Source organism: Chiroxiphia lanceolata, chromosome 25 (assembly GCF_009829145.1).
Source record: "Chiroxiphia lanceolata isolate bChiLan1 chromosome 25, bChiLan1.pri, whole genome shotgun sequence".
NCBI classification, from domain to species: Eukaryota; Metazoa; Chordata; class Aves; order Passeriformes; family Pipridae; genus Chiroxiphia; species Chiroxiphia lanceolata.
Window position 1 is genome coordinate 5,734,873 of NC_045661.1, and position 27,491 is coordinate 5,762,363.

A 27,491-nucleotide genomic window follows, 5' to 3' on the forward strand; every position below is an offset into this window, starting at 1 on the left:
TTTGTTTTCCTTTTTTTATGGCAACTTGTGGCTTATAACCCCCTCCAGCATCTCCACTGCACTATGAAATGGCAGTTTCGAATAATATGGCTTTGAAATCTCCCATTTTTCCAGAGTTCCCTGAAGTTTATAATTTGTTCTCCCTCAATCCAAAGCCTCTCTATTGTAAGAGAGGCAGACATGGTAACAGAACCTTCTCAATGCTGACAGTGTATTTCCTTGGATGCAAACACAAAGTAGACTTGGGAAATCACTCATTAGGAACAGAGCAGTTTGATGCTAGAGAGGGTTTGATGCCAGCAAACTGCAGGATAATAACGATCCCAAAGGTGAACTGTACGAGTTCACATAACTCTGCATGCCAGCACACTACTGACCTTCTTGCTGCAGTCTGGATTTCCAGCTATTAAAAATATTGCTGTGATTAAACATTGCAAACGACTAACAAAAAAAAATAGGGCCTCAGCTTCCTGCATCTGTTGGCACCATATGTTTTGGAGAACACCTGTGTGTGGAAAGGTAATCGGAGAGGTGGAAAATGATCTCCAGAAACTCACCACAGTCTGTTTCTTCTGCAACATTTCTAAATGCTCCACGAGTCCCTCATCAGCCACGTCGAAGGGTGTCTGGCCCTGGTGCAGTGAGAGAACACAAGAGGGTATCTGATATGGCATGGTGGGAATAGTCAAAAAAAGCACTATTTACCAGTGAACATACATCACATCCTCCCTCCCCAGAAGGTGAGGGACACTCAGTCCAGAGCAGGGAAACCCATGTGACAGCGACCACAGATCACAGAAGATCATGTTCACACCTAAGATCATGTTTGGTGAGCAACCCTTCACATGGCAGGGCAGCTCCCTGGTTGCTGCTGCTCGAATCCAACAGCTCGGACTTAAATAGTTTAGTTTCCAGGTTTCCAAAAAGGATGCTCTTGTACTGAGAAAGAATATGATCAACGTGTTCGTAGGCTGGATATCAGGAAAAGATTATTCCCCTCAAGGGTGGTGGGGCACTCAACAGGCTCCCCAGGGCAGTGCTCATGACCCCAAACCTGCCAAGGAGCTCAAGGAGTGTTTGGATAAAGCTCTCAGGGTGGGATTTTGGGGTGTCTTGTGCAGGGCCAGAAGTTGGACTCGATGATCCTTGTGGGTCCCTTCCAGCTCAGGAGATTCCATGATTCTATGTTACTGTATCATCATGTATTTAAACCTCCTGAGAGGCTGCCAGCCAACAGCCAGCCAAAAAATCTGGGATCCACTTGCACATCTATGGGCATTTATAAACTAAAACAAACCAGAAAAATTACTCTGGGGCAACAAACCAAGAAATCAGTTACATTTTCAACATAACTAAAGCTCTAATAGCCATTTAATTACCAGCACGCAATGAAACCTGATGGCCAGGGATCAAAGAAATGCAGGGAGCCTTGGCCACCTGACCCAGCAAGGAGACAATCTTGGTTTGGAAGGACAAAGTAATGCAGCAAATACAACTGTGTCTGTTTCTTTTCAAGTCTGGCACGATAAAAACCCCCCACACATCCTAAACACTTTGGAAAAGCACCTGGTGGCATTTAAAACAGAAAATATTCCCTGTATTTTGGGTGCCAAAGAGCTCACCAGGATAAAATGGCTCCTCAGAGAGGCATTTTGATTCCAGTAGTCTCCAACACAGGCAGATGCCCCCAAACACACAGGGCTATGTTTCTCTTACCACGTTCTCCCACCTGCCTTCAGCCCCCGGGGCTGTTCCAAGCACATCCAACCTCCTCTCCTCCCCCAGGAGCTGCCATGGCACACCTGACCCTGCTCCAGGGGGAAGCAGCTCAAAGACCAACGTGGACACTCCAGCAAGGAGGGGAACACCAAGACCAGCCCTGGACAAGCTCTTGAAAACCCAAAGGCTCTTCAAGGAGAAACATGTAACTATTAGGATGGAAGAGGAATGGTTCTTCTTTTCTTTTCTTCCATCTTATTTTTCTTTACTAATTTCTTACAAATCTGAATCAATTTTTCAATTTCCTCTGTTATGAACAATGTATAGAACAGGCTCACTTGTTTTCAGTGCCCTATACCTTAATATTAATATACTATATTGCACTCCAAGACTGATTTTTTGTTGCTGTTTAATTGGCCAGGGTTACACGAAACCAGGATGACAACCTTGGTCCTAAATTTTAATTACAGATCTCTTCCTATAATATTTCAAATATCTTCTCCCTTCCTCCAGTCAAGATCCTCTATTTTCTGATGTTTTTAAATGCCCCAGTGCACAGGCCAGAAGAACTGCTCACTGTGTGTAACTTCGTCATGATGTTGGATCTCCATGAGACCTCACCTCAAGCACTGTGTTCAGCTCTGGGGCCCCCAAATCAAGAAGGACATGGACCTGTTGAAATGTGTCCAGAAGAGGCCACTAAATTGACCACAGAGCTGGAGTCCCTCTGCTCTGGAGCCAGGCTTGGAGAGCTGGGGCTGCTCAGCCTAGAGAAGTCTCTGAGGAGACCTGAGAGCCCCTTCCAGTGCCTAAACGGGCTCCAAGAGAGCTGGAGAGGGACTTTGGACAAGGGCCCAGAGTGACAGGATAAGGGGGAATGGATTCCTACTGACAGAGAACAGGGTTAGATGGAATATTGGGAAGAAATGCTTCCCTGGGAGGGTGGTGAGAGCCTGGTACAGGTTGCCCAGAGAAGCTGTGGCTGCCCCTGGATCCCTGGAAGTGTCCAAGGCCAGGTTGGACAGGGCTTGGAGCAACCTGGGCTGGTGGAAGGTGTCCTTGCCCATGGCAGGGGGTGGAATGATACGGGCTTTAAGGTCTTTCCCAACCCAAATCAGTCTGTGATTCCATGATCAAGCATCAGGCAATAAAGCTGTTGTTAATCTGGCTATAAAATACACTGCATTAGTCCTGCACTCACCAGCTTGTTCCTGATGTCCATGTCACACAGAGCCTCGGCCAGGATGGAACACGCTTCCTTCACTCCCCAGTGCGCGGCAGCGTGGAGGGGAGTCCAGCCATCATTGTCCTGGACGTTCAGATTAAACCCAGCCTGGATCAGAAGCCTGGGAAAAGAAGCAGTACTGATCTCAGCTCATCCAAGAACAGCTTCATGACTGAGCAGAGTTCCCCCGTGAGGCACGGAGCAGCCCAGCTCACCAACAGGAGCTTCTGTGCTTTATTTCCCCAAGCAACACCTCACTCCATGTGCTCCAAACTGTGATGGAAAAGGGCAGTAAATGAAAAGTGACTGATGTAAAATCTGCTGGAACATGTCAAATTGAAGTTTCCTTTCAGCATGCCATAAATTTGGAGAACACCTTAGTTTCTCATCTGGCATTGGTGACCCAGCCTGAGCTGTTGCTCGAGTGGAGGAGACAGCCTGGCCTGGCTCAGGCACTGAGTACACAAACAGCATCTCTGCAACTGCATCCCCACAACAGGGAGCCAAGCACAGCACCTGCCATGAGAGGGAAGTTTGGGAAATGGAGCTGGGGCTTGGTTCTACCAGAACATGAGGCCACAGTGTGAGATGGTCCATAAGGAGACCAGCAGGACTGCCAGGTAAGCACCAGTGACATTACTGTGATTGACAGGGGTGAAATTCATATGTTAAATAATCCACATTTGGGTTAAACAACCCAAAATGCATTTTTTCACACTTGCATAGTTCAAGTAAATCTTTCCCAAGTGAAGCTGCCTGGGAACTCCCAGGCACTCACTGCTGTGCCCCTTCCAGCCCTCCCTTCTCCATCAGACCAGAGTGCTGGTGTTTCACAGCATCTGGAGCTTGAATATTTAACACCAAAACAAACACAAGAGGGTCAGTGTAGTCTGAGGCTCCAGAGCCAGGTGCACACCTCTGTGGCAGTGATCAGGTGAGAGCACTGAGCAGCATGTCCATCAAAACTATTATCCAAGTTCCTTAAATACTGAAGATCATCCCAGGGGAATTCTGTAAATCTGGTAAAACTGCTACTGAAAATTTCCATCACGGGAATTTCCACCATCCAGAGCCACCTTTGTGCAGCATGAGCAAAATCCAGCACGACCCCAGAATGGCATCAACAGCTTGGAAACTCCTGTAGCTTTACATCGATGTGCCACTGCGCTAAATAAAACATAGTGACAGTAAAGCAGCTGTGGGCTTCTCTGTGAAAGAAATTTTAAATTAGGTGCTGACTTTCTGTTGGTTTTCCAGCTGGCAGAAGGGAGGAATAGAGCTGCTAAGAGTCTCAAGGTCACAGACAAATTCCATGTCCCATTTAGAGTGAGCTGGATCCTGGCTGTCAGCCCCTTTGGTTTAAGCCACTGAAGACTTTTATTTGAACTTACAGCATGGCCATAATATACACAAGAGAGAAACAATGTCAGTCTGCCCTGATATCTGTTTATCATTACCACAATTAATGCCAAGGAGTTGTTGTTCAGAGCAAAGTGACCCTGCACACACAGTGAACTTCATCAAGGAGCACTGGATACACAACCCTCCTCTGACAGTCCACGGGACCAACACCTCAAATGCAGGAGATATTACATTTCTATTCACATGAGCTGTGTTAGATTCCTGTTCTCAGGCATGGTACAGGCACAGACAGCTCATAACTCAATTATATGCTCTAATGACTGAATACAAGTTAGAAACACGGAGAATAATAAAATTGCTTGAGCTTGAGATGAAACAGCTCTTATGCATGTCACTTAAAATTATGAAATTGAGAATCAAGACAGATGAACACTTCCAGAACAGATTCTAATGTGGACAATAGAGTAACCTTGGAAAGACTATTTACAAGCACATGTAGTGACAAAAAAAGGGAGAATGGCTTCCCACTGCCAGAGGGCAGGGTTAGATTACATATTAGGTAAAAATTCTTCCCTGTGAGGATGGTGAGACCCTGGCACAGGTTGCCCACAGAAGCTGTGGCTGCCCCATCCCTGGAAGTGTTCAAGGCCAGGTTGGACAGGGCTTGGAGCAACCCAGGATAGTGGAAGGTGTCCCTGCCCATGGCAGGGGGTGGAATGAAATGAGCTTTAAGGTTCCTTCCAACCCAACCATTCTATGGATTCTATAGAATCCATATTTATGGATTCTGTGACTCCATGTTTATGGCAGTTCCACCCACAAAGAGCAGAGAAGAAAGCTCTATTTTGGAAACCTTAATGTGACCTTACCTGCAAAAATATTAATGCTTTATTGCCAGGAAACCCTAAATTGGGCAAGCTGATGTTCATAATAGTCTTGTTAGTGCCAGGGCAGCAGAACTGTCAGGTGCTGGAATACCTCTGTCACTGCAGGAGCAGTAGCACTAAGAGGCAGAGGACAGTGAGACAGAGGTGGACACTGGGTTTTCCCATTAGACTGGTCAAGTAAACTTTTGGGGTGTTTGTGACTGTCATGCATTGTGTGTTGTCACTTTGTAGGCCAAAATTATACTTTCATCCCCTAATACTGTTTAACTTGCTAGTCCTAAAACTATTACTCTAATAGTGAAAATGAGACCTCCTATGCCTTGCTCTTTGAAAAGCTTTCCTCACTTCAAAGGCCTGGAGGAATGAACTCCAGTCCCTCTGTATTTCTGTGTGAACCACTGTGGCTGGGCACATAAAACCACAGAGCCTTTTGAGAAACAGCAGCCTGAAAATCTCAGTACAGAACAAATTTCTCTCAACTGTAAAGCCAGATGTGCTCTTTACAAAAACCAGCCCTAATTCAACACATCAGCCCTGGGGAGGAGCTCCTACCTCATGACTTCAGAATAGCCCTTGGCTGCAGCAACATGAAGGGCTGTGGCTCCTGTCCGAGGCTGCTTCACATCCTCAATTCTCCCACTGTTCAGCCACTGCCGGGCATCCTGGAGCATTTGCTGCTCCTCTTCTTTCCTTGACAGGTCTAGGTCTACACCTAAGAGGGTGAAGCACAGAAGAAGAGATGAACAAGGGAAAGCTCTTGAGTACTTGTTAAACTTACCCCACGCTTCATTTGCTGTACAATATTAGTAAACTATCTGTAATCTTCCACAAAACAATCAGCAGAAGCACCTTCTATGAGCTGGGAGAGCTCCTGTGTCATTGACAGAGGCTTCAAAAACAGTCTGACTTAAAAAATCTGAAAGCTGGGCCAGTGGTTGCAACCCTCCTCAAGGAACTACAAGCTTAGAAGTACACTAAGGGTGGAAGGATTAAATTATAGATATGCCAGATTGAAACAACATTCTACATATGCCTATGTGTCCCAGACTGAAACAAAAAAGTCATGAACAGCATCCTAACCAACTGAATTGCACTGTAATGAGAGTGTAATCTAAAGTGAAGGTCCAAAGACTTGATTCTTAGGCATCTCCTGCAAGAGCAATGTCAGCCCAGCTCTGTGCACACTCAGAATTCAGGACAACCTGCAAGTGACACACAGAGTGATCTGTACTGCTCCAGAGCCATTCCTGCCAGGCACGCTGAGAGTTATCCCACTGAGCAGCAAACCCCTGATTCTGACAAAACACAACTCTAAATCATTTGGGGATGAGAAGGCCAAAAAAAATCTACTCTGGTGGCTGTCACTGCTTCAGTTGAAGTCAGATCAGGTAAGTTCATCGATACACACATCTGGAATAGCAGACACATGGACTGTGAGGCTCTGTGACAACAAGAGGGACGAGTCTCCCACCTTAGGAAATGACTGCTATGGTGTAGAAAGGCAGGTGGATGATTGGAGAGGCAAGTGGGTCTGGGTGACAGACTGTGTCAATTCTTACTAAACCAACAAGAGGCAAAACTAACGTAGACTTGTTTTCCTAAGTGAAGTTTTCACAATAATGAGGTCATGGAAGGTTGATGTATCAATCACAAGTATGATACAGCTCCACACAAGATTAATCAGCTCAGAGCTTGCTGACTCAGGACAAAATACAAAGGAGAAGATGACAAATCTCAAAAATCAAGAAGGGTGTTGAAGAGCAAGTGTCCCCACAGATTAATTCTTTCAGTTTGAGGATGGCATGATTCCAAATTAAATTATGGGGTATTAGGCTTAAAATGGCACCAAAGAAAACACTTGGAGTCTGACCTGTGAGACTCACTGCTGCAGGATGTGGCAAAGATCAGAAACACAACTGTCTGCAGAACAAGGATCAGACAAGTTTGTAATTATTACTCATAATGCTGGAGATGCTGGATCTCCCAAGGAGCGCTGCACAAGCTCATGAAACAGAAAATCATGGAGGACTCATGAGTACACAGAAAGCCCATCTTGCTCAGGAATTCCTGGAGGCACAGTGGCTGGAGACTGGGAAAATGTCTGGGAGGGGAATTTTACACGCTTGTGCTGTTGTTCCAGTTTGCAGCAGGCATCTGTTTCCAGTCACTGCTGAGGACAGGCCACTGTGCAGGACAAAGCTTATTTAAAGTTCAACCCCATTTCCTCCAGCAGTTATGAGCCTTTAAACTGTGTTGATAGGAAGCTTCTCAGCGGAGACAGATGGTTGTTTCAAGGGCATCTTAGCAGGATGCAGCTAATGTGGTGAAGCAATGCAAGCAGAATCCCAAAAAGTGTCAGGCAAAATACCTGCAGCTGAAGCAGGATCGTTGCCTTGATGTCTTGTAAGGTTCAAGACCATCTAAGGATGCTGAAGGTGCACAAGTCCATGGGACCTGATGAGATGCATCCAAGGATCCCAAGAGAGATGGCAACAGAAGTGCCTAAGTCACTCTCCATCATATTTGAGAAGTTGTCTCAGTACGGCGAAGTTCCCACAGACTGGAAAAAGGGAAATATAATCCTCATTTTTAAACAGGGAAAAGAAGACCTGGGGCACTACAGGCCAATCAGTCTCTCCTCTATGCCCAGCAAGATCATGAAGCAGATCCTCCTAGAAACTATGCTAAGGCAGATGCAAAATAAGGAGGTGATTGCTGACAACCAACCTGTCTTCTCTGAGGGGCAAATTGTGCCTGACACAGCCCTGTCTGACAGGGTGACAGCGCTGGTGGACGAGGAAAGAGTGACTGACACTATCCACCTGGACTGGTGCACAGCATGTGACACTGTCCCACATGACACTTATCTCTAAACTGGAGAGATGTGGATTTGGTGGATGGAGTACTCAGTGGATGAGGAACGGGCTGGATGGTGACACTCAGAGTTGTGGCCCATGGCTCAATGTGCACGTGGTGCCCAGTGCCACCCTCAGGGGTCGGTGTGGGGATTGGTGCAGTTTAACCTTTGGTGGTGTCATGGACAGTGGGACTGATGCACCCTCACCAAGGTGCTGATGGCACCGAGCTGTGTGGTGGGGTCACACAGGGAAGGGATGGGACACCCAAAGGGACCTGGACAGGCAGGAGAGGAGGGACCATGCAAACCTCATGAAGTTCAATGAGATCAAGCACAAGATCCTGCCCCCGAGCTGGAGCAACTCCAGGCACAAATCCAGGCTGGGAGATGAATGGATTGAGAGCAGCCCTGGAGAGAAGGACCTGGGGGTGCTGGGGAATGAGAAGCTCAACACACCCCGGCTGTGTGCAGGGACACCCAGTGTGCTGGGCTGAACCCACAGGCTCCAGAGAGCTGGGAGTGTTCAGCCTGGAGAAGAGAAGGCTTCAGGGAGACCTTAGAGCCCCTTCCAGTGCCTAAAGGGCCTCCAGGAGAGATGGAGAGGGACTTTGGACAAGGGATGGAGTGACAGGACAAGGGGGAATGGCTTCCCACTGCCAGAGGGCAGGGTTGGATGGGATATTGGGAAGAAATCCTTCCCTGTGAGGGTGGGGAGGCCCTGGCACAGGTTGTCCAGAGAAGCTGTGGCTGCCCCATCCCTGGAAGTGTTCAAGGCCCCTTGTCTATGGCAGAGAGTGAAATGAGATGGTCTTTAAGGTCCCTTCCAACCAAAATCATTCTCTGATTCTGTGTACAGCTCTTGATACCCACTTTAAAGACCCAAGTTACACTGAGGTAAAAGGATCTCTGTCTTTCTGGGCATTCAATAAAGCCTGAATGCCAATAGGAAAAAGGCATGGCTTGGATAGCCCAGTAAAACAAAGGGGAATGCAGACACAAATCTTTTTTTTTAAATACATGAGCAGAGTAAATATAAGGGAGAAGAGCTATTTAACCTTATTTTAAAGGGGATGGTAAAGGGGAACAAAATAAGAATAACCTTATCACAAATATCCCTGGACTAAAAAGTGAAAAGTTTTTGTTTAGAAGGAACATGATCCTGGATCAATTTTCCAAGAGGAGCACTACAGTAAATAACAACCAGCTCTCAGATGAACAGCTACAAACTCACCTGTGGAACAGTAACATGGGTGACAAAGTACCACGGGACTGACCTCTTCCCTAACTAAACCTGAAAGGAGCTTCAAAAACAAAGTAACCACTGTATGTCAGAATATATTTGACAGAGGACTGGATTTAATCCAGCATGCAAACAACCCCCCCATCAACCTGAAGGCATAAATAATCCACACTGAAAATAATCTTTGGGGATCTCTAGCCCAAATCCCTGCTCAAAGGAGGGTAACTTCAAACCCAGATCAAATAGCTCAGAGCTGAATGCAGCTGAGCTTTGATTACATCCAATGATGGGAGTTCCAGAAATTCCTTGGTTCCCTGTTCCATCACTGCATCCTTCAAAAACATTCTTGATGAACTTCATAGACAGGATTTAAACTTCTCACCCACGTGTACATACATTTAATGACTCAAAGATGAATTCCATGGGTATGAAGAAAATGTCACACTAATAAAGCGTTTCTTAATTATAACATCAGCTACACAGTCCAAGATGATTCTTCTGCTGGGAATGTTTGTGCAGGGACAGTCTGGAGAGCAACCCCTCAGCCAGGCACACCTGATGAGAAAGGGAGCATGGCAGATGGGCTGCAGAACTCTGGGGAAGGATCAGGACAAAGCAGGTCACTCCAGGCCTGGAATACTCACATCCTGTTTCCTCCTCTTGGCAGTGCTGTAAATCTCACCTCTGTTTTATCAAGTCTTAGTGAAATGAGACCTTTTAATGATACCAGAGGTCAGAATTAAATCTCACTTTAAAAGCAAACAGATCTAATGATTCAGATTTCAGTACTGTGGTGTCTTGCCTTGAAGAATCCCAAGGACAGAGACCACACACCACAAACCTCCTGCCTCTGCACCACTGTCCTGACAGCAAAATAAAATCTGTCTGCTGTCTCCTGAGCCAGATTTTAGATCTTTTCACTTACAGACAGCAAGGTAGTAGAGTTCTCTTATGGACATTTTTAGGCTCTAACTCTCCCACATTCAATCCCACACCTGATTTACCTTGCTTCTTTACTTGTTCCAGCAGCAGGTCCTTCATGGCTGCTTCCTCTGCGATGTCAGATGGGACCTCCCCTTCGCTGTTCACAGCAGCCACGTTGGCTCCATGGCTAATCAGGTACCTACATGAATGAGACCCAGACCAGCACATCAGACCTTGTCTGAAGGCTGCAGAGCAAACACAGTACAGCAGGTAGCCCGACAACAGATTTGCATTCTCATTCAAGTTCAATTACCAAATGAGTACTGTGTTCTTAGCCAATTTCTAGACTGAAAATGTTCACTGTAAATGCAAGGTCCCTGCTTGGGGGCTCATAGTTTTCTTTTTTCTATAGTTATTTAAATACCCCAGGTTCTTGCACTAATCTGGTTGATCATCCCCTAAAAAGAAAAGAAATTTAAAAAAAGGGCAAGCCAAGCCATCATCAATTTTTAAATTTGTCTTCTATACCAAAGAGATATACAAATGTATATACAGTATCCATCACCTGTGTACCTGCTCCGATGAGAAAGGCACAGGAAGTGTTATAAATACCCAGAATAGCCTGAAACTCACTCACTCTGCTATGTTCAGATAGCCACAGGATGCCACTGCATGGAGAGGGGTCCAGCCCTCGTTGTCTTGCTGGTTCACATTGGCTCCATTTTCTACCAGAAACTTCACCATGTCCAGGTTTTCATCAATACAGGCCTGAGGGAGGAGAGAAGGGGAACATCGAGGGAGGAGGGGAGGTGAACATGCAGGGAGGGAAGGATTGAAGAGAAAGGGAAGGGGGAAAAAAACAAGGTGTTGGTATGAAATCAAGCATACAACCCCCACCTGCAGTTTATTGGCAGCAGGTAATTCCTGGGCTGAACTACCCACACTGTGGGCAAGTACACCTTAAAGCTTAGGGTAGCATCAATTTGTGAACTGAAACAAATCAGTTTCAGAACTTTCAAAAAGTAATTGTAACTCAGATTCCCCAGGTGGACAACTTCTGAATTTGCTCAAGCTTTACCTCTCACCACTGAATTGTTTCATTCCTCGCTCCCCCACTGTTACCTCACCACAGCTGGGATGCTGAAATGATGGATCTCTGTTAGTTTTAGGTATGGCATCAAATCCCTCTAAGCAAGGCAAGCTGTGTACTCATTTAGATTACATTGTTCCTCAAAATGTCAATGAAAAGAAGTCATAATAGAGAACAAAATGAGGCCTCACTAGTGGCAGGGATGAGCAGGGAAAGCAGGAGCTGAAGAAGCCTGACCAAAGCAGCCCACCTATGTACAGGTCACCTTTTACCAGGGCAAAAGCAGGGTTTTAGAGAACTTAATAACTTCTTCATTCAGCAGTATCTCTCAGTTTTCCTGAGTATAACACAGTACAACTTTCCCTGTTTGCTCTACAGTCCTGTGAGCTGCTGAAGTGAACGACAGCCCTTGATGAGCCGCTGCAGTCATTCCTGAGCTGCTTTGAACTTGTCAGAAGAAAACCCAGCTTGATTTTCAAGTCTCAGCAGTTCTGTTGGGTGGAATTCCTCCTTCCTCAAATTCCTGGCTCTAGCACATTCTGTGTTGCATTTACAGCTCACTGGAAGCTACTATTTAAGGATGAGCTGGCAATTTAATCCATACCTCCGAATGCGTTTGCCTCCGCTGGGAAGCACTGGGCACGACCAGGAGGGGCAAGGACTGGCTTTTACTGCGTGTCCATCCACAGGCAGAAACCCAGTTCCTCATTACTAGAGAGGGAAACAGTCAGAATTGCTCCAGAATCTCCGCACTCGATCCCTCTGCACAGCTCAGTGTGGGCACATCTATCCCTTATGGCAGTCAGGTGATTCCCAGATGATCTGTCTATAAAGAGCAGCACTGACTATCCACTCCTGTCCCAGCAAGGAATGAAAATGAGGAATCCTCTCTAACCAACATCCCCATACACACCAAAAAGAGACAATCCTGTATTATCTAACATGTTCATCTCTGCTGCACTGCTCATGTCAAAGGAGAGGCACATCCTGCACCAGGACATCCAGCTCTTTCTACTTCTGTTGCAAGTAGAGTTGGACTTGATGATTCTTGTAGGACTTTTCTAACTCAAGATACTCCATGATTCCAAGTACAATCCCAAACTAGCTGCTTAGGCTGCAAACATGAGTTGTTCCTCATTTGGCTGGTTCACAAAGAGCCATGCACAAGCCTAGCTTTGAAATCTCCAAGGAGGCACATTCTGAATTAACTAACTCCTGGTGCAGGTACTGGGCAAACGTGAGACAACACAGGGGACAGATGTCCCAGGAGCAGGCTCAATTCCAACTGGAGCCTATGCTGAAGGGTCAGTGTGTTTCCTGGCCCTGTTTTAGATTGGTTTACCTGAACCTTGGTCAGGAAAGCACAAGCATAACTCTAGAAGTCATTTATTTCAGGAGCTGCTCCAAATCCAGAATGGCTGAGCCTGACCTGGGCAGGCTCCATTCACCCTGCTCAGTCCATCAACACTGTCCCAGCCTCAAGCACAAAACAGTTTTTTCCTGCAAACCCAGCTCTGAGGGGCTTTCCTTAGATTATTTCAGGCAGTAGAACTGGGGAAAAAAAATAAAACCCCAAACCGAAAATCTTGGGGACTGAAAAGCATCACCCTGAGGCTGGAGGAGCTCTGGGTCAAAGCACGATGGAGTAAGACATGGTTTAGGTCTGAGCAATGTGGATGCAAACCAGGTTCTACCACCAGGAGCAAGGGGTTTGTCTTCTTTTATTTAGATCCCCTGGTCTGACCCCCTGCTCAAAACAGGGCTAAATCTGTGTGAGATCAAGTTGCCCAGGCCTGCTCCAGCCAGTTTTTACTGTCTGCTGGGATGGAGACTCCAGGCCTGGTCTGGTCCCTGCCCCAGTGTTTTACCCTCCTCTCTGTGGGTAATTTTTCTAATCTGGATTTTTTTCTTGCTGCAACAAGTTCCTCCTGCTCCAGCAGCACAGATTTAGCCTCCAAGTGTCAGCAGGTGATGAGGGCAGGAAACACAAGCCCAATATTCCTACTGTACAGGGGAACTTATATGCCCAGTATGCACACAGTTAAGACACACTCTAAGAAGGATAAACTCATGATTTCCATAATCCTGCCAACTGCACAAACCAAACTGTCAGTGTCTTATGTCTGTACCAACACACTGAAACACAGCAAGAAGGTGAAGGATGTGATGCACACAGAGGTGGACATGGACACACAGAGGAACCCAGTAATCCCTTTTCAGTTCAAGGAGCAATTCTTTGGGAATTCAAGTCTGAGCCTGCAAAACTCACAGCTCATCTCTTTTTATTGCCACCCATATTTATTGTGATATACTTTGAGTTTCCCCCTAACACACCTCATATAAATTACACTTCCTGATGAGTTATTTACATTTCGACCTCGGAACACCACCAGTACCAATCACTTCTTAAATAAAGCTGACTTTATCTAAAAGCATACTGCTCCAAGAATAGCTAAGAAAAGTTCGCCCACGCAGTGGTTTCTTTTGGGTACAATCCCTCCTGGCTGCCCACAGAACCAGAGCCTCATTACAGAGGAATTTTATCAGCAGGGTTCTGCCAAAGCAGAGAAGCGAACGGTTCCTGCTCTGCTGGGTTTGTTTAAGTGTTACCTGCAGCTTGAGTGGGAATCTAAATTTAGACTGAAGAATGTCTCTATAGCATGAGCTTTGTGTGTATTTCATAGAGAATTATATTTACATTGTTCATCAAACACACCTACTTCATCTGCACAGCCTGGGAATCAGCCAAGGGAAAAGCCCGGTTCTCGCTCAAGTCACTGCACTCTAAAGTGAAATATCTGTTTAAATGCATAAACAAGCCCCTCTCACTCTTTTAAATTTCTGCCTGTTGTTGCCTCACTGTTCTGCTGGTCCCATCCCGTGTGGTTCCAATGGAATGCATGCTCGAACCAGCAGGGATAATGGGATCAACCCCCACCTGTTCCCACACCGAAATCTGCAGTAATTCGACTCTCCTGGCTCCTGCAGGGAGAAAATGATGACAAAGTGCCAGGGCTCCGTGGGTGCTGACAGCAGCAGGCACTTGCTCGCTCCCCAAGGGAGCCATGGCCATTCCATGCCTGCTGCCTGCATTTACCACCAGGAGAAAGCCAAGTGCAAAGGGGGAGTAAGGCCTCAATGGGGCAGCAACATATTCTTTAATATCGAAGAAAAATAACCTTCACTCCACCCTTGTACAGCTCATGAAAAGGGGCTCTTCAAGGCATGTGGTCAAGGAAAAGCTGCTGCTCAAGGAGTGTGATCCAGCCAGGGGATGCTGCTTGGCAAATACTGATTTTAATGTGAGCTAACAGGAATAGAACTGAGCTCAGGGCAGAGTAACACAAACAGTTTCCTAAGTGACAGGTACGATTCCTTGCCTGCCTCAAATACCAAAATGTAAGAACTTTTTGCATTGTTGTATCATTACATACTACTAATTACACTGAGAGTTGAAAAAGTGAGGTGGAAAAGGAGTTTCCAAACATGGCATTTGATAAATAGAGGTACTGAGTAACCCCTGCTCAGCTCTGAAAAATCTCATCGTGGTCTTACGTAAGAAACCATCAGGCAAAGAATTATGTACATCACTTTTTAGTCAGACACCCTAAAAGAACACACTGCTTGTATCTTAACATACTATGACATATTTAACACATCTCAGAGCAAGAATTATGAGGCCAACAAGGTGGATAATGAATTGGTAATTTCTACAGATCTGAATGTTAAAAAGCCTTTATAAAGGTTATAACAGATTAAATGGCAGCTTTTAGGGGTTTCAATGTATTTCTGTGTGTCTTTTTAAGGTATCAACTGAATAAGACTAATATTTTACCAGGGAATTCATACTTGCACACACAGTAATGGTATTAATAGTTTCATACATTTTACCAAGACACAAATTAAGGAACAGAAATTCTCTCTGTTTAAAAGTACTCAGGGCACACACTCGCCCACCTAAAATTTTTGAGAGCCCTGAGTGCTGATATCTCTCCACCAAATTTCTGCTGCATGTTTTCTTGTGCATATCTGCCAAAATAAGGCACTGTGAATGAACCACCCCATAAGAAAAACACTTTCACTGGGATTCGGGGGGCAAAGCTCCCCTTCACGCTGAGCCAGTTCGGTTACCTGAGGTTACTGGGGGAAGGAGAAGAGGACAAAGAGGAAGTAAAAGGGTAGATATGTCCTCCTTTAAGTACTATTAATCCTCCAACCTTAAATTTAGGAGAGTGAATAAGTTTAGTAACCCGAGAGGATCTATTGCTATGCAGAGGTCTCCTCTCTTATTTGATACAGTGTCCCTTGGGAACAGGATAAGAACCACGACTTCGGAGAACAGAGTCACAAAGCAGATTCCTGCTCTCCAGCCCCAAAGGGAGGGGCCAAAGTCAAAAAGAGTTGGTTCAAGAAGTAATGTTGCCATTTTGGTGGGTAGTTACTTCATGTGAGGAAACACTCCCTCTCCTAAACCATCCATGAAATCAGGTATAAAGAAAAATACAGGGATAAGCTTAATTCTTTCAGTTTTAGGTCCTGCTAACCCCCAGCTGCTTGGTTCACACGTAGGAGAGGCTAAAAGCAAGGTTAACTGCAGAGCACAGCAATTTTGTCTTTAAATTTATAATTCCTTTTTTATCTTCTCTCTCTGTACAAGCTCTAACATAACACCTTCAGGGTGATGTGACAGGGTGGGAGTGCAGGGTGAGTGTCTTTCCCTCTCATCGTGGATCTTCAGCAGGATAATCTCTTGCCATCCCCGTATTTTTCTTGGCAGTTGATGAGCTCCAAGTGCTTCTGGAACAGCACTAATGCATTACAGTTTTAGCAGTCTTTGATGCAAACTGCATCCAGTGCCCAGAATTACCCACTCACCACCCAAAGAAAGTTGGCTCACAGGATTTAAATCCCAGGCATTGTTGGGCAAGTCTCCATCCCCAGCTCATGGTGTTCCTCCAGCTCCTGGCAGGAGCCCAGCATTTAGCAGTTTTTCCATAGGGAGGAAGTGCTCAGTTTCTAAAATTTGCAGATACGGCAGATTAGCTTCCCCCTCTCAGCTAACAGGTGGAGCCCTTTCCAGCCATGGACACTCGCTGCAGGCCTGAGTTTTGCCAGGAGCTGTTGCCAAGGCATTCTTCTCCGGAGCATGAAGTTTACATTACAGTAACGAAACGGGGACACCGGGAAACGAGTCACAGCAACTCTGCACAGCTCGGCTCATCTGGCAAGGCTTGTCCAGCAACCAGACAAAATCTGATCGTTATCTCGAATGAAACCTCAGTATTATCATCCCGTTGTTGTGTTTGCTCCTTCCTTGGAGCACCCAGAGCGCACAAGCACCGCTGAACTCCTGATGAGTATCAGCAACCCAACAGCACCTGCTGCCTGCCAAAGGTTGGGTTTGCTTATCTCCTGGGCATCCCCTGGGACAGAGACTGGAGGATCAGGGAGGAAAAGCAGCCAGATGGGATGAGACTGAAGGGTTCAGAGGACCGGGAATTGAGCTCCAGGAAGGTGTGAACAGTGTGACACTGCTCACCTTCTAGGGGTGCATCACACTTAGCAAAGCCGCAGCCTAGGACTGGTGTTACATTCCCACTGCACACTGAATACACACAGGATAGCAGCGAAGAGAGCAACTAAACCACCTGAGAAATTCCTAAGAAATTGCTCGGGATCAGCTGAGAGATAAGGAGAAAGTTGGTTACAAACACAGAAGCTATGGCAATAACTGCACATCCACAGTGCTGTCACAGGCACATGAAGGCACCTGTTTTCTCCACAACTTACCCAGTACTAAGTAGCTTAACATAAATACATAAACAACATTCATGTCACAGTGCAGCTGTTTGCAGGAAGGGCAGTTCTTGACAGGATATCAGCAGAGCTGCTCAGCAGCACAGGCACATCCCCTGCCCTGGGCCTGCATGAGGTGCTCACCGTGTGTACAACCCCCATAAGAAGGGTGAACCCACAACAAGAAGGGTGAACCCAGCTGCGAGCGCGTGGCATCGCTCCCTGAAGCCCCACTGAGTCAACATTTGGTTTACAAACAGCATGTCACATCCCCCAGTGTCATAGGATCATGGAATAAAGCAGCAGCAGCAGCATGCAAGAGCTGGGACTCAGTCAGCCAGGAAACCTGTAATTACTGCTGTGGGTTAATTTTGGCTGTATTTAATTCCCTGGTGCTCCCTCTGTGGTTGTTGGGATTTCTGAGGGAGAATCCATGCGTTTGTTCAAGGCAGAAGGAAGATGCAAGAAGGGGAAAGCAGAAAGGGCTGCGTGCTTGGCTGCTGTTACGTGTTTCTACTATGAATACACCAGTCTTGTGACAGAACCCAATTTCAGTGCCTTCTCTGTGCACAAGAGTGAAAATCTCCTAATCCTACCGCGTCGGATCCTTGGGTAGCTATCCCCATGGTTCCCACATGGAAATCATACTTGGCAGTTCCACTTGTCACACATAAATGCAACACATAAACTGGCTGGTCAGGCACATGTTGGCTTTTTAAATGGAGTATGAGAGATGCCAGGCCAGGAGAGGCCTTTGCTTCAGCTCTTCTTCATTACTCCAGTAAATACTTGTCTCTGGAACCTCCTACAACTATGGTACCTCTTGGTCTGTGCAAAATGCTACTCTTAAATCGGATTGCTCCTGAAACCCCTATTATTAATTCTTTTACCAGACTCTCCTCCAGTCCAGAAATCAAGTGTTGAACCATCTTCAAAGCTCTTTACACATCCAGCCCTCCCCATGGTTTGCTTCCCTCCCTGATCCCAATTTCTGCAACTCTTGAGTATTGAGTATTAACAAACACCTCTGAGATGCTTCCATACAATCCTACATCCATCATTCCTGCACTGATCTTCAGGACCCATATGTCAGTGTGCCCAGAAAGCCACTCCATTCTTGCATATGGTGAAACAGTTTATAATTTAGATGTTGAGATGCTCAGAGCAGGGACCATCTGCTATTGCTTAAAGAGGAGCCAGCTCTCAACACACCCCAGTGCCAGTCAGGGACAGAATAACAACAGATACATCATGGAATCACTGCAGTTGAAAAGGACCTCAGGAGACTCCTAATCTAGTGCCTCTAGCACAAGGCAGGGTCTGCAGTGAATTCTCCCCACCATTCCAGGCTGTGGATTTGTGTGTGTACCATAATATGCATGTGCATATATGTTCATACATACAAGCACAGCCACTTATATTTATTGTTTGAAAATCCAGGGAAGTCTTAAATTGTGGGAAAGGACTAGAAGACACAGATTTGTGTCCTGAGTCTACAGCTGTTCTGATCCAGACCTGACTCACCTCCACAGCTTTGATGCTTTACGTGCCTAAGCCTCTGGCTTTCTCCTCCTAAATGATGTCCTCATGCTGGAAACCTGATGTAGACTCATTTGGGTGGCACAGGCTGCACCACCCATCAGCTACACAAATTTCTGCATCAGGTATGTGGCGAAAAAAGTGGGGTTTGTTCATACAAACCAAGGGGTGACATCACGCTCACACGGACTGAAAGGTTTTCTCTGTGCTAAATGAAGAGCCAGAGTGAGTACAGGCCATAAAAAGCACTAATCTCAAAGCAAGATGGTTTCTGAGTGCATGCAAGTGCAGCTCAAATTCATTCTGAGACCCCTACAAGAGCTCGAGCAGGTTTAAGCCCAGCTTGCTGCCATGTGCTCCCACACCTTGCTTTGCAAAAGATTAAGTTTCATCCACATTTTCAAAGTGTAAAGAGATAGAGATACCCAGGGCATTCCCTGTCCAAGCTGGGTGGATGCACCACTCCCACAGTACCTGTCCTTTCCCCCTGCCTGCAGACCAGCAGAGATCCACTGACACCAGGGTGAGAGGAATCCCACCCTCCATGAGTGACCAGCAGTCACAAGAGAACCCTCCAAGAGCCGAGATCTATGAGGTCACTACTCAACCTGAGCTTTGAGAGGGTTTTCTTTACCACAACCTTTTCCTATAAGATTGGTGTAACTACAACACTTTGAGGAGTTTTGGAAATGGTTATAGAGTTGCTGCAAATCAGAGGCTGACACTGACACCAGCAGCACCATTAGCTGCTGGAAGCACTGGCAGGGCAGTTCAGTCATCCAGTCATGACAGAGTGTCAAAGGGATTAAATGACAAGACTCACTTCTCTACTGTTCTCCTGTCATAAGTCTAAAATATATGGTACAAGGTTGGCTAGGAGATGGAGGGGGCCAATCCTCCACTGAATGCAAAGCAAGAGTAAATACGTGATGTCAACATACACCTCAAACCCACAAACGAAGGCAAGGCCGATGACAGCTGAACAGCAGCGGGGTTAAATCTGGGAGCACAGAGAGAGGAGTTCACAGAAAACAAAGAGAAAAGCCTCCCAAAATAGCCTGGCAACTGTCACCACTCGGCCTGTCGGCACTGGAAGGTATGACATTGCCATGGTGTCCCATGATCACAGCTCTGCTCTTAAGGGGCTTCTGTCAGAACCAGCACTACCAAAAATTCCACCTCCAAGTAATCCTGTATCTCTGGCAGCGTAGATTACACTTGCCAGTGATTTGGGGAACAACAAATAGCTCATACTGCTGCTCCTACAACACCACAGAGCTTCTGCACCTGCCCTTCTCAGTCCTCAGCCCCAGCTTCTGTGTGTCCTCTGCCTCAACACCCTGCACGGGCACTTCTGTACCACGAGCCCAGTTCTAAAATCTTTATGCTTTAAAACCCTTGAGCAAATCTAATCCTGAAACAGTCAGAAGAAAGAGGTAAATTCTGCTTTAAAGAGAGCAGGGGAAAAGGAAGCAAAATGAGATAAAAAGGTTCATTTTCTAGTCTGATTAATTAGCTATGGAGCTTCATTTTTTTTAACAGCGGTTGAGTCATACTTCTCATGTAAGCAGGAAGAGAGATATGGATTATGTCAGATTTTTCCATTGGAAAAAAACCTCACAACAACTAGAAGTACTCAGCAGTATCCATGCCAGTCATCAAAAGAAACCAACAACAAATCTCTTACAATGATTAGCACAACAAAAAACGCAGCAGAGCACAAGGGAAGAGAGAAAGACATGCAAAGGCATAATTATGTCATGAACGTAGCATTTCCAAGATGAAATAGCAGCACAAAATGTCAGGTGGAGAAGTGCTTTGAATAGAAGCCACATTTTAAAACTCCCCACGCCTTCATATGTGCACTGGGGCAATCAGCTTATTTACAAGGAGGTGGATGTAAATACCTGATGCATTAAACCAGAGATGGCTTGGCTAAATGTCTGTGGAATTCTTTAAACTACCAGGATCCTGCGTGAGCTGCAGCAATGGTGCTGCCAGTGAGTGCTGAGGCACCACACTTCACTTCCCCGTGGCTGGACAGGAGCTGTGCTCACCAAGGCAGCCCTTGGCATGCCAGAGCTTCCAGCTCGGCTTCTGTGGGAGAAGGAGCCACTGCTGGAAGGAAAGAGAAGGTCAGCTGGACACTCACAATCTGTGTTACTGAAATGGGAGGGAAAGGGGAAGAAAGCTAATTTGCCCTGCTTTTACTCCTGCTAGGACACCAGGCTTAGGCTCATGCAGGATTGTCAGCTTTTGGCCCTCATTTAACCTTTCTAATCAAACAGCATTTTGGCAAGGCTAGAAAGCCCAGCACATACCACAGACAGGGAATTCACTATGCAAAGAGCCACAGGGACCAACCCTTGTGCACAACCTTGGTGCTGTGAGCAGGGCAGTGACCCTGCCAGAGCTCAAGGAGTGTTTGGACAATGCTCTCCGGCACAGGGTAGGATTGCTGGGGTGTCCTGTGCAGGGCCAGGAGTTGGACTTGATGATCCCTGCGGGTCCCTTCCAGCTCAGGACATTTTATGATCCTGTGAACCTCCTTGAGCCTCAGAGTATTTGTGCCTCCATGTGTCTAACAACCTGCCTGAATTCACCTCCCATCCAAACCAGGCCCTGATTTCCCAGTGACTTCCACTTCCATAGTTCTCTTCCTCTGCAGCCGATGGACTGGTTTGCCATTTGCACTCACAGACCAGAACGCAGCCCCAAACCAGTGCCAGGCCACGTGGGACTGACTTCAAAATCCAATCTAGATCATCATCTTACTCCCTTCCTTTTCATCATCTTCATCCCACTAATTCCAACATGATTTTTAATACCCATTATTTCAACAGCAGTCGGAGGCTAATGCTTTGTACTATCTGAGAAGAGTTTGAAATGAGTCCAGTACATGATCAAGTGCCAACACTAAAAATAAAGCCTTTCTGTCGCTAAAAAGCAGGGACTGTCAGTTTTCTAATGGTGTGGAGCAGGACTGGCTTTTCAAGTCTCACCAGTTTAGTCATTCTGACCACTAAGTATGTAATTTCTCTCCCACTTAGCCAGCACTCCCTGGCACTGGATCAAGACAGTCTACATAAAATCTTGCCCTTAAATTACTGAAATTTTTGTTCCTGCCTGAAATAACTCTACATTTCATAATTAGAAAGCTCACAAGCATTTCACTCCTGTGTGGAAAATGGAAATTCGGCTACTGCAGGTTTGCTTAGCAAAGAAATGTTCTACTAACAACACCTTTGCCCTTGCAAGTGCTCCATCAGGGGTTACACTGCACTATTTAGTGCAGTTCCTAAAGGCACTTCTACAGCACAAGCAAATATAGATGTGTTTTCTGCCATCAGCTGTATTACATAAACATATTCTAAACTTCCAAGATGCAGCCTTAGATCAGTTGCAGCCAAACCAACAAGGTCTCCTGCAGCCCAGGGCTGACATTCGTCCTGCTGCCTTGCAGTGGCAGAGCAGTGCAGAACAGCCAAGGCTAAATGGAAACTCACCTTGTCAATAATGGGGGTAAAAATGTAAAATCACTTTGCAGCCCACTTGGCAAGGTGGCTCCACTCACCCCACACCCGTTGGAAGGGCAAGGTGGGGTGGGAAGACAAGGCAGGGCCCCTCTGCTCCAGCACTCAATCCTCTATGGGAAGAGTCTTTCCAGGTCTTCTCTTACCTGGTCAGAGACAGGTAAAACAGCTGCAAATGGGTTTAGCTCCAACTTGGCAAACTGAAGGTGAGATTTGTGTTGCCTAACGAGAGACCTCAAAGGCAGATAGAGAAATCTCTGCCGGTCACTCCAGGCTTTCTTTAGCCTCTCCCATGGCAGGGTCTTGTAGCAAGCTCTGCTGAAGCCAGGGCTGCCCTCACCCTGCCCAGCCTTACACCCTGCCAGCAGAGCCTCTGCCCCACCAAGGTCACTGATAACTCATTTGATACTCCACTGAACAGATCCAGGAGCTAAACTGGCTCACAATGGGACCAGACAAGCCCTGGCACTGGTATGAAAGGCACACGACAGGAGCAGCAGGAAGGGCAGGACAGAGATAGCCTTAAGCTGCCACATAACATCTTGTTCATGTCAAGACAGACAGTTCACACTGACCTTGGCCCAGGGAAAGATGGATTTGTCAACAGAGAAAGCACCCAAGTCCCTCCAGAACCAGTACTGCTTTCACAGAAACCAACTCTAACTTACAGACACCAAAGCTCATGTAGAAGTTGTTCCATGAGCTCCTGTGAATGCCAAGAGCACCCAGTTAGCACTAAGGGCAAAGATGATGAAACCAGTGGCTGAGTACAGAAATACCCCTTGTCCTGTCATTCCAGGCCCTTGTCCAAAGTCCCTCTTCAGCTCTCTTGGAGCCCCTTTAGGCACTTTAGGCCCCTTTAAGCTCTAAGGTCTCCCTGGAGCCTTCTCTTCTCCAGGCTGAGCACCCACAGCTTTCTTAGCCTGTCTCCAGAGCAGAGGTAAAAAAATCCCTTCAAGAATTCCCAATACTGGAAAAGATCTATGTTTGAGAATCTGATTTCCATTAGTTTTCAAATGTCAACTACACTTTCAGGCAAAGTTCATTAGAACTTGCCTTTATCCACAGGAGAAAAAAAGAGAAGAAAAAAGTCAATTGACACTATCAGGGCTGCTCAGTCCACAGGAAAGTGTCTTTGAGGTTTTTTAATCCTGTGGGAAACAAAAAAAAGCAAATCTCAGCCTGGCCACCAGTAACAAAATCCTTCACTGCTGGTTTCTAAGCACAGCCCCCTCCTGCTGCCAGCAGCAGTGCAAAGAGAGGGCAGGGGGTCCATCCTGCCCATGGAAAAGAGAGGTAGTGGCAAATATGGTACAGAGAACACTGAGCTATTAAGGAAAATGACCTGTGGGATGAAGACACTGCAGAGGGACAAGAGGTGCTTGAATGCCAGTTCCCTGCGAGACCCTCACACAGGGGTCACACTGAGCACTGTGCACATGAAGGATGAGGCCGTGCACCGACCCTTGTCAGAGCACGACACCAGATATCCTGATAGTTTGAAAGATGGACACAACTAAAGTGTCACCTTTCCCTGGTGGCATGAATGACATTTTGAGTCTAATGAACTGTGGTCTCTGTGATCAAAGAAATACAGACCTGATACAAACTTTTATGTTTTCCTAGGAGTAACATAAACCCAGTTATTGCCCCGACGCCGTACACATGCCCTGCAGGGCTCAGATCCTGGCAGCCCCTGTGACCTCTGACTGAGTGCCCTATCAGGACTTCCACAGTGTCACACAGCCCTGGCTGGCAGAGCCAAAAAAAGGTCGTAGCCAGAAATGGTGAGAGCAATGAACATGTCCAGCAAAGGGAGGGGTGGCAGGGAGAGCAAACTCTGCATCCCTGCAACCACCAGGAGCAGCAGCCAGGCAGCTGCCTGGGCTCACCGGGGAACTACAGCACTTACTCATCCCTGAATTAAAGCTGGTGGAAGTCCAGCTGGAGGATGGGGAATTCCCTCTTTATTTCCCTGTATCACCTGAGCAAGAGTCTGCCCTGCAGGTCGGTGGCACAGGCAATCCTCAGGAACAGCACATTCCAACCTGGATGGTGAATAGGAGAAATTTAGGAGAGGGCAAGGTTTGCTGACAAAACCGAGCTGCCAGAGCCACTTCTGAGCGGATCACCCCAGTCCAGAGGAGGCCACCGACTTGATCAGAGGGATGGAGCACCTCTGCTATAAGGAAAGGCTGAGGGAATTGGGATTGTCCAGCCTGGAAAGAGAAGGCTTCAGGGTGACCTAATTGTGGCTTCACAGTACCTGAAGGGAACTTACAGGAAAGATGGAGAGAAACTATTTACAAGACTCTGGAGTGACAGGACAAGGGGGAATGGGTTCAAATTTTAGAAGAATAGATTTAGATTGGACATTAGGAAAAAATTCTTTACTGTGAGGGTGGTGAGGCACTGGAACAGGTTCCTCAGGGAAATTTTGGCTGCCCCATCCCTGGAAGTGTTCAAGACCAGGTTGGATGGGGTTTGGAACAATCTGGGGTAGTGGAAGGTGTACCTGCCCACGGCAAGGGTGTTGGAACTAGATGATCTTCAAGGAATCCTTCCAACCCAAACCGTTCTATGATTGTATGATTTCTGCTGAAGAGGAAAGAGATGCAAAGAGTATTATGCAAGAGGACTTGCAGAGGGATCCCACTGCAGTCCCATCTCTGTGCCAGCTGTGAAGGAAGAGCTCCCAGGAGGAAGCAGTGAGCTGATGCTTGGGAGAGCAACTCTGGGTCTGTCTCACTGGGAATATGACTACAGGTCCCCAAGACCATGGATGCACCCCTGAGTTCCCAGCTTGAAGCAAGAGCAAGGCACATGGATGGATGGACGGACGGACGGATGGACGATGATGGCAAAGAGAAGATGGATGGACTGAGAGGCTCCAGAAACACAACAGCTCAGATTAGGAGCTGGACAGCAGGACTGCTTGGGCAGCCTTTTGGAAATCATGTCAAGGCCATGTGTATCATAGAATCATGGAATGTCCTGAGTTGGGAGGCAGCCACAGGGATCATGGAGCCTTGCACAGGACATCTCAACAATCCCACCATGTCCCTGAGAGCATTGTCCAAATGTTCCTTGAGAGCACTGTCCAAATGTTCCTTGAGCTTTGGCAGGTTTGAAGCTGTGACCACTTCCCTGAGAAGCCTGTTCCAGTGCTCAACCACCTTCTGGGGGAAGAACCTTTTCCTAATATCCAACCTAAACCTCCCCTGGTGTAGCACCAGACAAATGGACAAGTGTCAAGTGTCTCAGTGTATGGTTTAGAAGATGGAAAGAAGGAGTCAGTGGGATGTGAGGAAACTCCTGGAATAGAAGGGAGAGATCTCATCAAAGCCAAGAAGAACCAAGCTGCTGGGGTTACATCAGCCAATGACACAATACTGAAGAGTCCATGGGAAATTGTGCTATGTTGGAAAAGATCCACCGAGGCTTTCACAGAGGGAAGTCTTGTGACAGAAAGGCACTGGAGTCTTTTGAAGGGCAAATAAGCACAAAGGGAAGGAAGATCCAGGTGCTACAAGACATTCACCTCACATACATGGTGTGATTATTTGGGTTGTCCCGTGCAGAGTCAGGGTGTGGACTTGATGAGCCTTATGGGTCCCTTCCAGCTCAGGAGATCCCATGATTCTATCCACAAAGACCTCTAAAGGTTTCTCACCAGGCCCCTCTCTGAGACTCCTAAAGCCAGTGAGTTGCCTGGGTAAGAGGGACCCTTCTGGCAAAACTAAACATATTTTCATGATGGGGAGACCAGAATATGTGATAGATCCTTCCTGGGGATCTCTGCAGAAAGCTCTCCCAAGGTCTGTGCCACCAAATGTATTACATAAAGACATTTGAGGAGGTGAGGTGATGAAGAAGAAGAGGTGTTTAGTGAGGCAAAGTTTGCTGATGAAACTATTCAAGAGGGTAAAGAAAATGATGAACTTGAAGAATCTTACAGTACTGAGCAAGTGCAGATGAAATGCAGTGAGATCACTGCAGAGTGAATCACAGGCACAAAATACACCTAACGTCACGTAACAAAATGAAAGGCTCTGAGCTTATTACTGTGTTCAGGAAAAAGCTCTTAGGATTATAACAAATAGCTGTAGGAAAACATCAGCTCCAAGCTCAGAAATCAAAGCAAATTCTAGAAATTACGTGGATAGGAACAAAACAAATCAGAAAATATCATTAGGCCCCTATGCAATGCAGCAGATTTACCGTATTACTAGAAATTCTAGTCTCCACAACTAAGAAAGATGTGGTAGACATGAATGGGAAAAAGCTTAACTTAAAAAAAATGCAAAATATCCCAAAACAAGAAACAAAAAAACCCTGCAAAACCAAGAAGCCCAAACAACTTCCCCATTTCCCAAAAGCATTTCTTATGGATTTCTGTGCTATCACAAATACGGTTTATGCTATTTGTAGGGTACCCCAGAAATAAACTGCTAAAGAAGATTTCAGAAAGATAAGAAGAGAACAAGTTCTAAAAGGTTTGGGGAGAGCAGGATGCCCACTCCACATCCACTCTCCACTGCTGTCACCCCAACCCACTGCAGCTGCACAGCAGGGATGGGGCTGTGCAGGGGAGCCCAGGATCCCAGAGCCTGCAGTTCCCTGTGCCTCTGAAACACTTGTGGGAAGGACTCATCAGAACAGACTAATGAGGACCAGCTCTGTCCCTCCTGTTCAGCAAAAATAAGAACCAGGGATCATGTTTTACTGGTGTGGGATGAAACCAAAGCGGAGAAGGCAGAGAACTGCGGGGAGCAGAGCCCAGCCTCAAAGTGTCCCTGACAAATGTTCTTGCAACAAAGCAAAATACGAACATTCCTACATCTAAGTGGGAGACTCTAGAGGCAGAACAAGGACAAAAAGGATACAGCACCAGAGAAAATCACTGACTAGGTGAGAGCAGCACCAGCCCTGCTGTGCCACAGATCTCACACTGGCCTCGAGAGCCCCAGACTGCTTCCTTGGGATCTTCATCCTTCAAAACAGCATTTACTCATATGTTGTTACAGCATCAATGACTGAGACTATCACTTTGAATTTTGCATTACCACCCCCACTGGGAAATTGGGGGCTGGCTGGGGAGACTTTATGGTACCTTCCAGTGCCTAAAGGGGCTCCAGGAGAGCTGGAGAGGGACTTTGGACAAGGGATGGAGGGATAGGACAAGGGGGAATGGATTCACAGTGCCAGAGGACAGGGTTAGATGGGATATTGGGAAAGAATTCTTCTCTGTGAGGGTGGTGAGGCCCTGGCACAGGTTGCCCAGAGAAGCTGTGGCTGCCCCATCCCTGGAAGTGTCCA

The 27,491-nt window shown here is 46.6% G+C and overlaps 1 protein-coding gene across 1 annotated transcript in view; it reads right to left on the reverse strand.

Annotated features, from left to right (window-relative positions):
• PPP1R12B (protein phosphatase 1 regulatory subunit 12B) overlaps positions 1-27,491 on the reverse strand; it is a 131,607-nt gene that overhangs the window by 86,834 nt on the left and 17,282 nt on the right. Inside the window, 5 exon segments of the mRNA XM_032710404.1 lie at positions 558-632; positions 2,921-3,065; positions 5,746-5,905; positions 10,295-10,413; positions 10,852-10,982. Of these exon segments, the coding sequence (XP_032566295.1) occupies positions 558-632; positions 2,921-3,065; positions 5,746-5,905; positions 10,295-10,413; positions 10,852-10,982 (630 nt within the window).